Below are 14545 nucleotides of genomic sequence, written 5' to 3'. Positions count from 1 at the left end.
TGTCAGCTTAACCTTTGATATGCTGCCCACAGTCTAACTTCCAGGTTTTCTTTCTTATCACTGCCCTTTATTTCTCTAAGCAATAGCCAAACAAGGCTCTTTACTGCTTCCTTTGCTTGTATCTTTTGTCTTGCTTCTCCTGTTTTTTTTGTTTGTTTGTTTTTTTTCCAGTAGATTTTCCTCCATTTATCACACTGTGTCCTTTGGTTATTCTGTCCATCTGTCAAGGCCCAGCTCAGAAGGAATAGCTCCTCTGGGAGGCCTCCTCTCCTCCCTGCAGCCATAAGTGTTCTCCCTCCATCCTATTTCCTGTTTAAAATGGAATTTTCTTGTCATGCTCATCACATTCTGTGTGATTGATATATATGTGTATTTTATTTCACTTACAAATCATTCTTAAGACTGAAAGGCACTTTTTGCATTCTGTATTCCCCTCAGAGTCTAATACACTGCCTTGTACGTAGCAGGTGCTTGATAAAGGTTTCTGGATGTGTGGCATACATGCCTGAATGAAGTGGCAGCAAAATTGCTGGTGGTATGGTGAATTATTTTTAACTTTTGGGAAGCTATTTCTGGGGTAAAAGTTAGCATGGTTTGCTTGAGGAGGTGAGATGGAATTCCAGAGGTGAAGTAAGAATGGAGGAGGAGTAGGAAGAGGTGGGCATTACTCTTGGCTCCTTTAAAGAGGAGGTCACCTTGGACCTCTCTCTAAAACTCTCTGGGCCTCAGTCTCTTAACCTTTAAAGTGGGGGTGGAGGGAGCAGGATGTAGGGGTGTGTGCTGAGTCCAGTGCATGACCTCTTTGAGTCTCCATATAGTTCTAACCGCTGTGATCCTATAGCTTGATCAGATAGGTCTCCTGGGTTTAACATTTGGCCCTGACTGTCTTTATTAGAGTAAGTTATACTGTTATGAGAACTAGCCTACAGAGAAACTCACTTAAAATGCTTATGGTATCGAATTTTACTGTTTTTTGTTTTGCTTTTTGTGTTTTTGTTTTTTTACAGTGAACCTTGTTTCTTTGAGCACTTTCGTTTGTAATACCAAAGGCTAACATGGGATCCTGGAAAGTTTTGTTTTTAATAATTTTTATTTTTCAATTACAGTTGACATAGAATATTATATTAATTTCAGGTGTACAACATAGTGATTAAACATTTATATAACTTACGAAGTGATCACCCCAGTAGCACCCATCTAACACCATACATAGTTATCACAATGTTATTCACTATATTCCCTATGCTGTACTTTACATCCCCATGACTATTTTGCAACTACCAGTTTGTACTTCTTAATCTCTTCACCTTTTTGGCCCATCCCCTCAACCCCCCTCCCATCTGGCAACCATCAAAATATTCTCTATGTCTATGGAAAGTCTTTAGTGAATACTTTCTAGACCAGGGATTTGGAAATTTAGTAGAAAACTAGTCCCAGAGTGCTAGGGATATTTATGTTATAAACTCTGACTTTTACCCAAAAGCGGTTTAATTTCACAACCTCTTAGATTAAATTGTGTTGTGAGACCCCATCTTGATACATACATCTTGAATTGCAGTTATATATAAGCCACTTTCTGTAAGGTAACCTGGCATGTTACACCATGATTTGGGGGTGAAAGGAGACAGGGAGTGAGTGCTGTAACACTTCCAGCTGCCTCTACACGGCAGCTATTCTGAGCTTTCTAATGAAAGTTTACATGAGAGTTGATGCACCTGGGAAAGATCACAAAGCCTTTCTGTGAAGAGTGGGAATCTGGATGAATGGCCAGTTTTCCCCTTTATGAGTTTCCCTGTGTCTGCCTTGGCCCAGTAACTGGTTTCTGCTCAGCCTTTAAATAACATCGAGAATGTCAAGGTTCTCAGGGTCCGTGAGTTGATTAGGCAGAACCTGCACAAACTCCAGCATCCACATTCAAATTTTCTCTTTAGTTTTTAAGATGGATTCTCCCTGTCTTCTTGGAATGTGCTCATTCATAAGATGACTTGAGACTGATTGCAAGTTCCTGAGGGTGGTAGCATTGTGAGAAGGTCAGCCATTCTGGTCTAAACTATTACAGAACCCACTGTGGTCAAAACCAAATCCCTTCAAAGGATCTGGGAGAAGCGAACCATCTTACACTGAGTCTAGCCTTTCCACCTCCTTTCCATCTGTCCCTTACCAGAATCTGGACTGAGGAATGCCACCAAACATTCCAGGAAAGAGGCCAGGTTTTTTTTTTTGGTTTTTTTTTTAGATGACATATACTTGCTCAAAACCAGCGACATCATTTGCAGGGCTCAGAGCATAAAGAAATGGGGACCTCCTATTCATATATTTCAGAAAGATGATGACAGTAGAGCATCGACTGAATGCATGGCACTGTGCAGCTTCAGGGGTTGCACACCATGAAGTCATCCCTGTATTTGATTATAACCTATGAGTCACGTAGGAGAAATCTAGGCCTAGCACTGACCAATAATTTTTTTTCTTTACCCGTTCACACCTGCTGAAAATATCCACGTGGGGGACTGCCTCACCTTCAGCTCATCTCCGTTGTTGGGTGAGAGCTCCCTTCCAGTTAGTTCTATTGCAGTCTGGAGCTCAGCTTCCATTACCCTCCCTGCCTCCACCTCCTTTGAGGTGGCTCAAGTGTTGGCTGGACTTGAGGAGCCATTTTCCTCCTTTTAGAAAGTGAAATAACATCAGGGGTACCAAATTAATCACCACTGGAACAACACAAGATCTCAAATATTTATGCTTTCAGTTCATAAATTTTTAATTTCTTTTTTTGATAATTACAATTTATTTTCAGTGTAATGGTACAAAGTGAGAAATTCCCATCCCCTTGCTTTTTCATTTCCAATGATAACAGAAATATAAATTATAAGATGCACAGTTACACCTAAAGATGCTAGATGTCTTTTAATGCAAAAAAAAGAAAAGCTGTTTCTCATAAAAATCAGTTGTATGCCAAGCATTTTGTTGGACCTAACACAGTATATGTACTTCCAATTGTCATTTTAAAATGCTAAAAACAGCTGCAAAAATTACATCTTTTTTGGTTTTCCTTTTAACTGTAACATTTAGGAAATTAGCATTTGGGGCCAAGATAATTGCAGTGAAGTAAGATAGTGAATGGCACTTATTTAAAATGAAGCCACATTAAAATACAATTACAGTTGATATTTTGTCCTTGATATTAACATCCTCACATTTATATTTTACAATCTATTGAAATTTGCTATTTGGCATGATGATCATTGATTATGGAAAAAGGTGCATTTTAAAGTATGATTATTAAATATGTAATATTTAACAAAAGTTACATAGTACCGGCAATAGCTCATATCAACACATATTTAAAATATAGTTCCTAACTTTGTAATTATGACACACTCCTCAGACTCTTTGGGACTTTGTTTTAAGTTAAGACTGAGCATCTTCATATTTTGTTTTTTTCTTGTTTTACTCTTATTTTTGAGGAAATGGGAGTCATTATTTATCAAGGACATACTGTTTTAGAAAGCAATTAAACTTTTTTCCTATTTGTTATACTTAAGTTTCCTATTTGCATAATTAAATTATATTTCTTCATTCAGAATTAGAATGGATATATCTTTTTGATTTCTTTTTTTAATTTAATTTTTTTCAATTATAGTTGACATACAATATTATATTAGTTTCATGTGTACAGCATTGATCTGATTTCTTGACTCAGAACTTTTCAATAGATACTACTCTTCAGGAGGGATCAGAGCTGTGACCTACATCTGAGTTTGACAGCTGCCACTGATCCAGATACTTTTCGCTTTTCCATCCCAGTCACATATTGTAAAATGAAATCTTCTCCCCAGGAGGAACCAGTGAGCTCATCAGCCCAGAGACTGGGTCCCTCCCCCAAGCTGCTCTCAGGCCACCCTTTCTCTGATCCGTAGGCCACTCCTGATCCATTCACTCTGGCATCTGCTTCTGCATGCTTTGCCTTTCCTAACTGTTGTCAGCTACTTGCCTTCCAGGCATTTCCTTTTAAGTTTGACCATCTTTCTAAGTCCTGACGTTATCTTGTGTGACTCCACATGGATAACTCATTGTGGAAACTAATTTGATTTCTTTCTTTCACCTGTGTGCCCTGTCTTGTTCCCCCCCCACACACACACAGTTACTTCCCTGTCCAGTCAAGTCTTCACCCCTATCACTTGAACCATCCTCTTCCTAAACCTGAGATCGTCCTTTGGCTCTCTCGCTTGCCAGAGTCACAGCTGGAACCACTGAACTGTATTCCTGCCCTGAACCTATACTCATATACCTAGACATCTCCCCTCAGTGCAACAAGAGATTGGTGCCTTTGTAAATTGATGGCTTCTAAGCTTGAGTGATACCTAGCCACCCCTTTTTGCTTATTATCCTTATCAGTTCTCATGCCCATGGCCCCTTCACCTGTTACAAATAATCTCCATATTCTCTATGCCTCTAAGCCCACTACTCTTCCTCCTCACTCTTAGCAGAGAACCTGGCTTCTGACCTCACAGAGAATATAGAAATTCTAAGAGAACAACACCGTCAAATCCCGTCTACATTTATCCTTTCCTCCTTCTTTCCCGTCCCAATGGCCGAACTGTACTGTGGACTCTATAGGATTCATAGCTAAAGTTTATTAACTGCTGATTTCTCAACATTAGATCCTCCACCCATTAAGGACTAGGATTATTTTTAGTATATTTTCAGATGAGAAAACGGGCTAAGAGAGGTTGAGAGCTTGTTCCATAGTTACATAGGTGCCAGGATTTGATCTGGGGTAGGCAATTCCAGAGCCCTTGCTTTTAGCCATTTGTCCATTCTTTCTTCTTATGCTCACTCAGGGTCCCCTGAGATATCCCAACCTTGCCCCAGTTTTGTATCCCCTCTCTCTCACGGCTTGTTTATACCAGAATTTAAATATACATGAGTCTCTTCCAGTTACCAAAATCAGCACCCATCATCCTAAAACTACCACCTCCCCTTTATAACGAAAATTACCAAGAAAACTCTCTACCATATCTACAGTCACGGTCTCCACTTTCCTCTCACTCCTCAACCCACTGTAGTCTGGCCCCAATCCACAAAGGTCACTCCAAAGTCATTGGTGACCTCCATGTTGCTAAGTTCAATGAGTTCTCCTTGGGGTCTATCTTAAATGGCATTTCTGAAGCACATCATACCGTGTTACCCCGAAAATAAGACCTAGCTCTAATGTGTCTTTTGGAGCAAAAATTAATATAAGACATATTAATTATAAGTCTTATTTTAATATAATATAAGATCTGGTCTTATGTAATATACTATAAGACCAGGTATAATATAATATAATATATCATATAACACCGGATCTTAGATAATATAAGACTGGGCCTTATATTAATTTTTGCTCCAAAAGACGCATTAGAGCTGATGGTCTGGCTAGGTTTTATATTCAGGGAAATACGGTATTACTAATCCCTACTTTCCTGAAACACTCCTTTCCTCTGCCTACCTGTCCTGATCTCTCTATGTCTTTAACTGCTCCTCACCCCTAGCCCATGTGAAGGCCTGTCCTCTGCCAGTCACTGCAGTGCTGTGTACTTTCAGACTTTGCACTAAAGCTCCTTTATTCTCCGTCCACACATACATTTTGGGTAGCTTCATCCACTCTTTTGTTTTTGATAAAAGACCTAAGTACTTTTGTTTGTATCCCCTGACTACGGGACATCTCAATTTGGATGACTTTTGAATCATTAGATGTAACATGTAAAATTGAGTTCACCTTCTTGAAGGCAGGCTAGAGAGGAGATTAGAATTATAGGCTTTAGAGTCAAGATGGATTCTGCCATTTACTAGCAATATGGCCATTTCTCATATGTAAAATGGGGCAATGATGGGCCCTAGCACACAGGCCATTGTGAGTTAAATGCAAAGTACTCAGAAACAGGTACATTGTGCCTCTTCGGTGGATGGCAGCTGCCCTCGCCCTCGCCACCATGAGTGCTAGCACTCGTACAGCTCCCAGTGCTACTGCTCGCCCTCCCTCCGCTGGCCCCATCCCCAGCACTGCTCCTCATTTCAGTGTATCATAACAATAAGAGGCAACACTTGAGCACCCAATATGTGCAGGTGCTCTACAGGTATTTTCATGTCTTATCTCATTTGAGCCTGACTATCACCCTTTGAGGTCAGCCTTGTTATTTTCTTCAATTTCTAGTAAAATTCAGCAGCCAAGGTTACATAACTCATCACATAGTCTCATAACAACAAGAATTTGTAAGCGGTCAGACGTGCTGACCTCTTAGCTCAGCCGTTTTGCACTTCTGCCTTCCTACCACCTGTGGAACATGGCCAGAGACCTAAGGGTCAACTTCGACTCTTCCTTTCTCATCACAACCCCCAACAAAATTAACCAGTTACCAAGTTCTGTCAAGTCAACCTCCTGAATATCAGACGATATCTTCATTTCTTTATCCCAGTTATCTTAGGACCTGCCTCCCTTATCTCTTGTTTATATGACTACAACAGCCTCCTAATTTGTTTCTTGGCTTCTCATAATGTTCCCCTCCCACCTTTTCTCCACAGAACACCACACCATCTATTTTTCAAAAACCCTATTCCAAGGCACTTTTTTTCCATCATCTTTAAGGTCAAATTCAAAGTCCTAAATATAATGTCAAGGCCCTTCCCTGTCTGGCTTCTATTGTCCTATTGAACTTCATGTCTTGCCACTTCCCACATAACAAGTCAGGATCTGGCTACATTGAGCTTTTCTTGAATTTCTGTGTCATGCTCGTGGAAGAATGGTGGAACTTAGATATAGCTTCCCTTGCGTAGCTTGCCTTGATTCTAGGCACTTCCAAATTCTGAGGTTAGTACCCTGCTCTGTGTGTTATAACACTGTGTTCCTGCTCAGTCTTGGTTCGTGACACACTGGGTGAACCCCCCGTACTTATGTGACTGTCACTTACAAAATGGGAGCCCCATGGGGGCAGGGACCACATCTCTTGTACAGACTGTTGTATCCCTTATGTGTAGCATAGTGCCTTACACTGTGCTCATTTAAAAAAAGTAGGTACTCAGAGTGTCACATTAGAGATGAAGATATTAAAACTCACATTTTATGACCTCCTGAAACTATGCAGCTTGTTAGCAACAATTATAGTTGTCAGTACAGATTTTTAGTACCAAATTTCAATTCATAGCCTCCCTCTGCTGCTTACCTGCTCTAAAACTCAATTTTCTGTTCTATAAAATGGGATGAGAAACGTGTCAACCCGCTAGGGCTGAGAGAACAAAGTGAGGGTGTCGTACACTGAGACCAGCCCCCACACATTATAAACAGTCCTCAGGTGATAGATAGACTTTCATTCGCACACAGGTCTCCCAATGTTCAGAGGAGCTTTTGGCTTATGACCACATGCTTGTGTCATTGTTGTGGTAGTGTCTGCCGATGGTCACACTAAGCTATTGTTCGCAGAAAATAAAAATAGAAAATAAAGACAATTCCATTAAGGAAATTCTCTAGTTTTTAAAGTGTTTTATCCAGGGATTCTGTTTGACTATATAAATATCTCTAGAAAGACTAAACTGTACCAACGTCTAAAAATCTCTCCTAGGAAACATTCCCAAGGTTCTGTTTATTGTTATATAAAAGAGAATGATCATATATTAACTCTAATGAAGCCCTGTACCTACTTAGTATAATGATATATGTGCTGGACTCAGGAATTGGCAAAAACCTCTTATATGTATTTATGTGATTGATTTCTCATGGGTGGCAATGCCTATAATCTACAGATTATTTTCATTTGATAGGAGGATAAATATAACCCTAAGTGACAAGTTTAAATGAAGGATTTAATACTTTTTATCATATATCACAAATTGGAGCATTGCTCATAAAATGAATTAATTGAGGATATTTTGGAAGCAGGCTGCCATGGGTTCAAATCCTGGCTCCACCACATCTTACGTACCATTATGACTTTGGATAGGTTCTTTCACATATCCAAGCTTTGGTTCCTCATCTGTTAAATGGAGATACTATTTGCTATCTTAAGGATTTGCTAGGAAGACAAAGTAAGCAAACATGTATAAATCACTCAACATAGCACTCAGTTCTGCTTACAAAAGCCATCAGACATCCTACTCTCAGTATTAGCCCAATTTAAGTTGGTAACAGAGCTATTTGAAATATGTGTTAGCTTATTTAGAAAGGTAACTGTTGCCAATCTGGATTTGCGTATTATCCAAGGAAAACAATTTATGGTGAATTTTTCCATCGTTCAACTTTTTAGATGTATCTGCCATCTGCCACAACAGGAACATTTAAGTGTAAGTTTAAGAATTATAGTTCATGCTGTTTAATAGGAATAGTGAAATCTTGCAGTAATTGAATTTAGTGTTTGAGGAGAAACCAAGTTTTGTTACCAACAGTTTAACAAGTTGTCTTAAAATTCCCAAGGGCCCAGCTCCCTTTATTTTGCTACCACTGTGGTAAATCTGTTCGTGATCTATATAGCGCCCAGTAATCCCTATATCATATAACTACTAATTACGAGGGCATCTTGACGAACTTATGTGCAGTATAACTATGAAGTAGTAAAAATATGAATGTGATTACTGTTCGCAATTATTGGTACTCAGTTATTAGTGCCATAATTATTATGGGAAGTGTGCAAAACAACGGAGCTAACTCAAGTGTTTGCTTCAAGAAATTGAAATGTGATATGTATAAAAAGACATTTCAATTTCTGTATGGCTATTGGCTTTTAAGTACCTAACTGCTTCTCTCCTGATGTTTCTCCTGGTTAATTCTTTTAATTGATGTCTGTTCTCTCTCTCTCTCTCTCTCTCTCTCTGTCTCTCTCTCTCTCTCTCTTTTTCTCCTTCCTGGCAGTCTTTACCCTATAAAAGGACCCATCTGTCTAAGGTAGAGATTCTACATTTTTATATACTCGTCAGTGACTAAGCTGCATAGAATAGATGTACTTATTATCATGTACAAGTCTCCTTTAACTCTGTTTTTTCAGTACAGTCATGTTTTGTTTGTTTTCCTTTAAGTAAAGTATGTTCTTTTTCAGTCTGAATTCAAGCACCCAAAAGTATGTCTAATTTCTAATCATGGTCATAGAGCAAAGTATACATTTAAACTTGCTAATCCATAGTAATGAAAAATAGTACTCGAATAACTGATGCTTTGTAATACATAACTATTGAGAGGGTGAAAAAGAGAGGAAAGCTCTTTTAGGAAAGTGACTCATTTTCGTTTGATTTTATCAGACTTGAATTTGAGCGGCAACAGCGTGAAGAACTTGAAAAATTAGAAAGTAAAAGGTAAGCCATGTGGGGTACGAGTTTTAATACTACTACAGTTGCAGATTAATATGATAATGTCCTAAACTGATTTATCTGTGTTTTAATATCTCCTTCTGGCTCTGTGTCTGTTGTTTACATGTCTAATGACTGTAGGTCATTTCTCTTCAGCTTGTTAGTTTTTCAAACTTCATATTTGAATTTTTTTAAATAGTTCATCTTCAAATACTTGTGAGAAAGGAGAAATAATCAGTAGGCAAATTTAATATACTCATTAAATACACCAAATATATACTTGTTTACATTTAACTCAAAGGTATATCTTCTTTAAAAATATCTGCCGAGTTCTTAAAAAGCCGAAAGAATGACAATTCTCCTGTCTTATGCCTCCCCCCTTTTAAACATCTCTCCTTTCCTTATGCTGATTGGCTGTTTGTATTTCCCTGTGTAATTCACCTCTTTGTATTCTTTGCTCCCTTTTCTTTTGGGGTGTGTGTGTGTGTGTGTGTGTGTGTGTGTGTGTGTGTGTTTTGGAGAGTTTTTTATATGTTCTGAGTATAATTATTTGATAAAATTGTATTTTCTTCTTCTCTTTTTCCTGACCTATTTAACAATCCAAGAACTGAATCAAGGGTAGATATTGGAGTAGAAACTAAGGCGATAGAAAATCTATAAATTTGGTATGTTCTGGAATCTGGAGTTTAGATGTTACAGATAAATTAGTTTAGTCTTTAGCACCATAAATGATAGATCCTTGGTGGATCAGTAGATGGAGGCCATATATCAGTATTCTTACATATTCTGTGTTCTTGCTTTGGAGGCCATTCCAACCTCCAAACACTGATTTAGCACCCAGCGGGAGTCGTTTATTGTCCTAGACAAAACATGACTTGTAACCCCTGGAACCATGCATTTAAGTATTTTAATGGAGACTGTTCATTTCAATGTTATATATTAATAAACTAATATTTTGGGCCATTTGGTTATTACAATTTTTTCTAAACTCGTGTTTAAATGCTAAATAGCATGTAGTTATTTGAGCTGGAACAATGAACTGTTGATTATCCTGACTTTGATATTTGACCCCAATGAGTTGAGGGCAGCATAAGCATTTTTATTTAATGTCATCTCTTAACTGAATTTCTGTTACTTTGCAGCCATTGGACTGAATAAAATTATTCACATTTAAATTTAAATTGAGCATGGTTCTTTCTCTTTGAGCTCAGGGGGCTTTTAAAATTATATCATGCATAACACATTATACTTATAGTGTCTACAAAGAAATGATATCAGAGGCAACTGAAAGAGATTAGGCAAATGATATGTTGGACAGTTACAGAGTAAAGAAAAAAAAATAAAAATAAATTAAACAGCCTGCTGCTGAAAATGAAAAGAAAAGCAGTTCTCCCGCATTTTTATTACAGTGAAGGGTTTGGTTTTATATTTATTTTTAGAACATTTCAGTTAGGGGAAAGTTGTGGCAACACTTGAGCAGTGATCAAAAAATGATCTGTCAACATTTTGCATTTCAGGAAACTCATAGAAGAAATGGAGGAAAAGCAAAAATCAGACAAGGCAGAACTAGAGCGGATGCAGCAGGAGGTGGAGAGTCAGCGCAAGGAGACGGAAATCGTCCAGCTCCAGATCCGCAAGCAAGAGGAGAGCCTCAAACGCCGCAGCTTCCACATCGAGAGCAGGCTGAAGGACCTGCTTGCTGAAAAAGAGAAGTTTGAAGAGGAGAGACTGAGGGAGCAGCAGGAAATCGAGCTGCAGAAGAAGAAACAAGAAGAAGAGAGCTTCTTCCTGGTCAGAGAAGAACTCCAGCGGCTCCAGGAACTCAATAACATCGAGAAGGCCGAGAAGATCCAGATATTTCAAGAACTGGACCGGCTCAAAAGGGAAAAAGACGAACAATATGCCAAGCTTGAACTGGAAAAAAAGAGGCTGGAGGAGCAAGAAAAGGAGCAGGTTGTGCTCGTGGCCCATCTCGAAGGGCAGCTCCGAGAGAAGCAGGGGATGATTGCGCTCCTGCGGCGCGGGGAGGTGCAGAGGCTGGAGGAGGAGAGGAGAGACCTGGAATGCATCCGCGAGTCCCTGCTGCGGGTGAAGGACGCCCGGGCCGAGGGCGAGGAAGACCGCGAGGAGTTAGAAAGGGCTCAGCTGCATTTCTTAGAGTTCAAGCGAAGGCAGCTGATCAAGCTCGCCAACTTGGAGAAGGACCTGGTTCAGCAGAAGGACCTTCTGAGAAAGGAAGTCGAGGAAGAACAGGAAATCCTGGAGTGTTTAAGATCTGAAAATGAAGAGGAAGTTAGGTTGTTGGAAAAAAGTAATGATAGTGTCACAGATGTCACCCAGGTGGCTCAAGATTTAGAGAAGATAAGGCCAGCAGAATATAGGCTGCAACATAAAGAACGCCAGCTCCAGTACCTCCTGCAGAAGCACTTGCCAACTCTGTTAGAAGAAAAGCAGAGAGCGCTGGAAGTCCTTGACAGAGGCCCTCTCGGCTTAGACAACACACTTTATCAAGTAGAAAAAGAAATGGAGGAAAAAGAAGAACAGCTTGCACAGTACCAAGCCAACGCGAGCCAGTTGCAGAAGCTCCAAGCCACCTTTGAATTCACTGCCAACATTGCACGTCAGGAAGAAAAAGTGAGGAAAAAGGAAAAGGAGATTCTGGAATCACGGGAGAAGCAGCAGAGGGAGGCGCTGGAGCTCGCTGTGGCCCGGCTGGAGAGGAGGCATTCGGCCCTGCAGAGGCGCTCCACCCTGGGCCTGGAGATGGACGAGCAGAGACAAAAGCTGGCCACTCTGAGCAGCAGCAGCAGCAGCAGCAGCAGCAGCAGCCAGCAGTCAGGGCTCCAGGCCGGCCTGGAAGCTGAGCAGGAAGCCCTGGAGAAGGACGGGGAGAGGTGAGACTGGGAAAGAAAAGTACGGCAAACCGTCATGATTGCGTGCTTTTTACCCGCATAATGAGTCTCTCACTGTCTTTTTAAAAAGTAATTTTCTTTTTTAGCTTTTATATTCTGTAGTACACAGGCAAATGCTTATTCTACCAACCTGAGAAAAATACCCCTAAACATTCACTTTCCCTTTAGGATCCTTGTTTTAGAATCATTGGTTTAAAGTTGAAAGCAAACACACAAACAAAAGCACAACCCTTGTCCATTAGCCCACTGACTTATGGAATGTGTATGTTTTAATATTTGATAAATGTCAAAGACTGAAAGCTTCCACCTTTGATTCCTTCTTCCTTTCCCTTTTTCCCTCTGGTCTGTCCCCTTCCTTCCGTTTCCTTCCTCCCTTCCTTTTTCCTTCTTCCCTCCCTCTCTCCCTCGTTCCTTCTTTCCCACCTTTTGTTCTTTCCTTCTCTCCCTTCTTCCTTCCTTCTGTGCTTTTTTTCCTCTTCCTCACTCTGCTCCATTCTCTCTTTCCCTCCTCCCTTCCTCATTGGCTTTACATCTTTTCCCTGACAAGCCAGAGTTACAGTAAAGCCCCTCCCCCCCACTGTGTTCACAGATTGACGAGTGGACTGATTTCCAGACCTGGTAGGGAAGGGAACAATACTTCTCACACCCTGAGGATTTACAGGATTTGAAAGGAGGCTCCAGTATTACCGGAGAGTGGGCCCTTCTCGGCGCGGTGTCCGGGCTTGGTTTCTACACCGGGGGTCAAATCCGGAGGAGTCCGAGCTAGGTTCCCACACCACAGGTCACACCCAGACTTTGAGGAAAACTGGGAATCCTAGCTGCTACCTTGCCAGAGGATGGGCCCTTCGGCGTGGTGTCCAGGTTCTTGGCGTCTCGAGCAAAGAATTGAACGAGACACAGAAATGAAATGGTGAAAGAACAGTTTATTAGAAGAAAAAGTACACTTCAAAGAAGTACTGTGTTTCCCTGAAAATAAGACCTAGCCGGACCATCAGCTCTAATGCATCTTTTGGAGGAAAAATTAATATAAGACCCAGTATTATATTATATTATATTATATTATATTATATTATACCCGGTCTTATAGTAAAACAAGACTGGGTCTTATATTAATTTTTGCTGTAAAAGACGCATTAGAGCTCATTGTCCACCTAGGTCTTATTTTCGGGGAAATGCGGTAGAAGCGGCCCGAGTAGAAAGCAGTGGCTCAGGGGCCATTATTAGAAGAGAAAGTACACTCTAAAGGGTTAGGAGGGGGCTGTGGCTCAAAGGCCCTAACTGACCAGGACTTGGAGTTTTTATTCCTTTTTTTTCCTCTAGAATAGGCTGTTCCTCTCTGGGCATGGGACCACTTGATTGACACCTGTGATTGACAAACGGCTATTACCTCATCTTTTTAGACTACGCATGTTCCTTCCCAGAATTCAGTCTGTTATAATGATATTAATGAAATTCCAGGCATATGTATGATATTATGGTATAATGAGGCCCAGGTGAAAAGAAGGTCGTAATGCTGTTACTGCGCAGGTGTCAGTGACTGGTCCAATCTAGTTGAGTATTTTGTACCCATTTGTTTCCTCATAGGGGTAAATAATTACAATAAAAAGGGGAAGTTTTGGGCAGAGAGGGGAGGTCTGTTGAGTGGTTGCATTCTGTGGGTTGTGTTTGACATGCAAGAATGCAGAGACCCAATGTCTGTCTAACTGCCTGCCTGCCTTGTTTTCCCCTTGAGAGACGTGATCCCCATAAAATCTCTATGGGAAATTGAGGGACAGGAGGTCTTTTCTTCTGTATCTGCTTCCTGCGTGGCAGAGGCGTAGAGCTGTCCCTACCTATTGGGGATTCACGGAACTCTTGCCCTATCTGATCTCAGATGAGAGGAAGGGGTTCTGAGATCGGCCTGGAAGACCGTGCTGGCTTCTTTGGTTGGGACTGGTAACCTTGCTGGGGCATCTGTATCCCAAGGCCCCTGAATGAGGAGAAATAGATTTTAATTGATAAATTTAAAAGTGCTTAAAGAGCAGAGCTCAAAGCTATTGATGCAGGGTGGCTACGTGATGGAAAATCCGTCAGCTCTTATGGAGCCTGCGGCCATTCAACTAGTCACTGAGGTGGCGTCAGTTATCCAGGAGCTGGGCCCAGAATGGATTAGAAAGAACATTAGGCTTCAATGATTACAATCAACAAATATAAATCACAAGTGTTAGGGTAATTATCTAAAGCAGGGGGTAGGAGATTTCCATGATTCAGGTTAAAAACAATCTATTGTTTATAATTAAGAAACTGTTTTATGAAATAATTAAGGAGCAGGGGGATAGGAG

General features: G+C 40.5%; 1 protein-coding gene across 8 annotated transcripts in view; it reads left to right on the top strand.

The window, feature by feature from the left end:
• KIF16B (kinesin family member 16B) overlaps positions 1-14545 on the top strand; it is a 294883-nt gene that overhangs the window by 176274 nt on the left and 104064 nt on the right. For 6 of the 8 annotated variants that reach the window (XR_002136070.3, XR_016018232.1, XM_019714654.3 and 3 more), the window contains 3 exons: positions 8882-8914; positions 9265-9318; positions 10830-12206. Coding sequence is in view for 6 of the 8 variants with exons in the window: in XM_019714654.3 (XP_019570213.3) it covers positions 8882-8914; positions 9265-9318; positions 10830-12206 (1464 nt within the window). In the remaining 2 variants the exon portion in view is untranslated. The remainder of the gene's footprint in view (positions 1-8881; positions 8915-9264; positions 9319-10829; positions 12207-14545) is intronic. The other 2 variants (XM_019714652.3, XM_019714649.3) reach the window with 1 other exon arrangement.

Source organism: Rhinolophus sinicus, chromosome 13 (assembly GCF_057876585.1).
Source record: "Rhinolophus sinicus isolate RSI-liver-muscle chromosome 13, RSI-T2T, whole genome shotgun sequence".
In the NCBI taxonomy this organism is placed as follows: domain Eukaryota; kingdom Metazoa; phylum Chordata; class Mammalia; order Chiroptera; family Rhinolophidae; genus Rhinolophus; species Rhinolophus sinicus.
The sequence above is the reverse complement of the archived record's forward strand: the minus strand, read 5'-3'. Positions and strand labels throughout refer to the sequence as shown.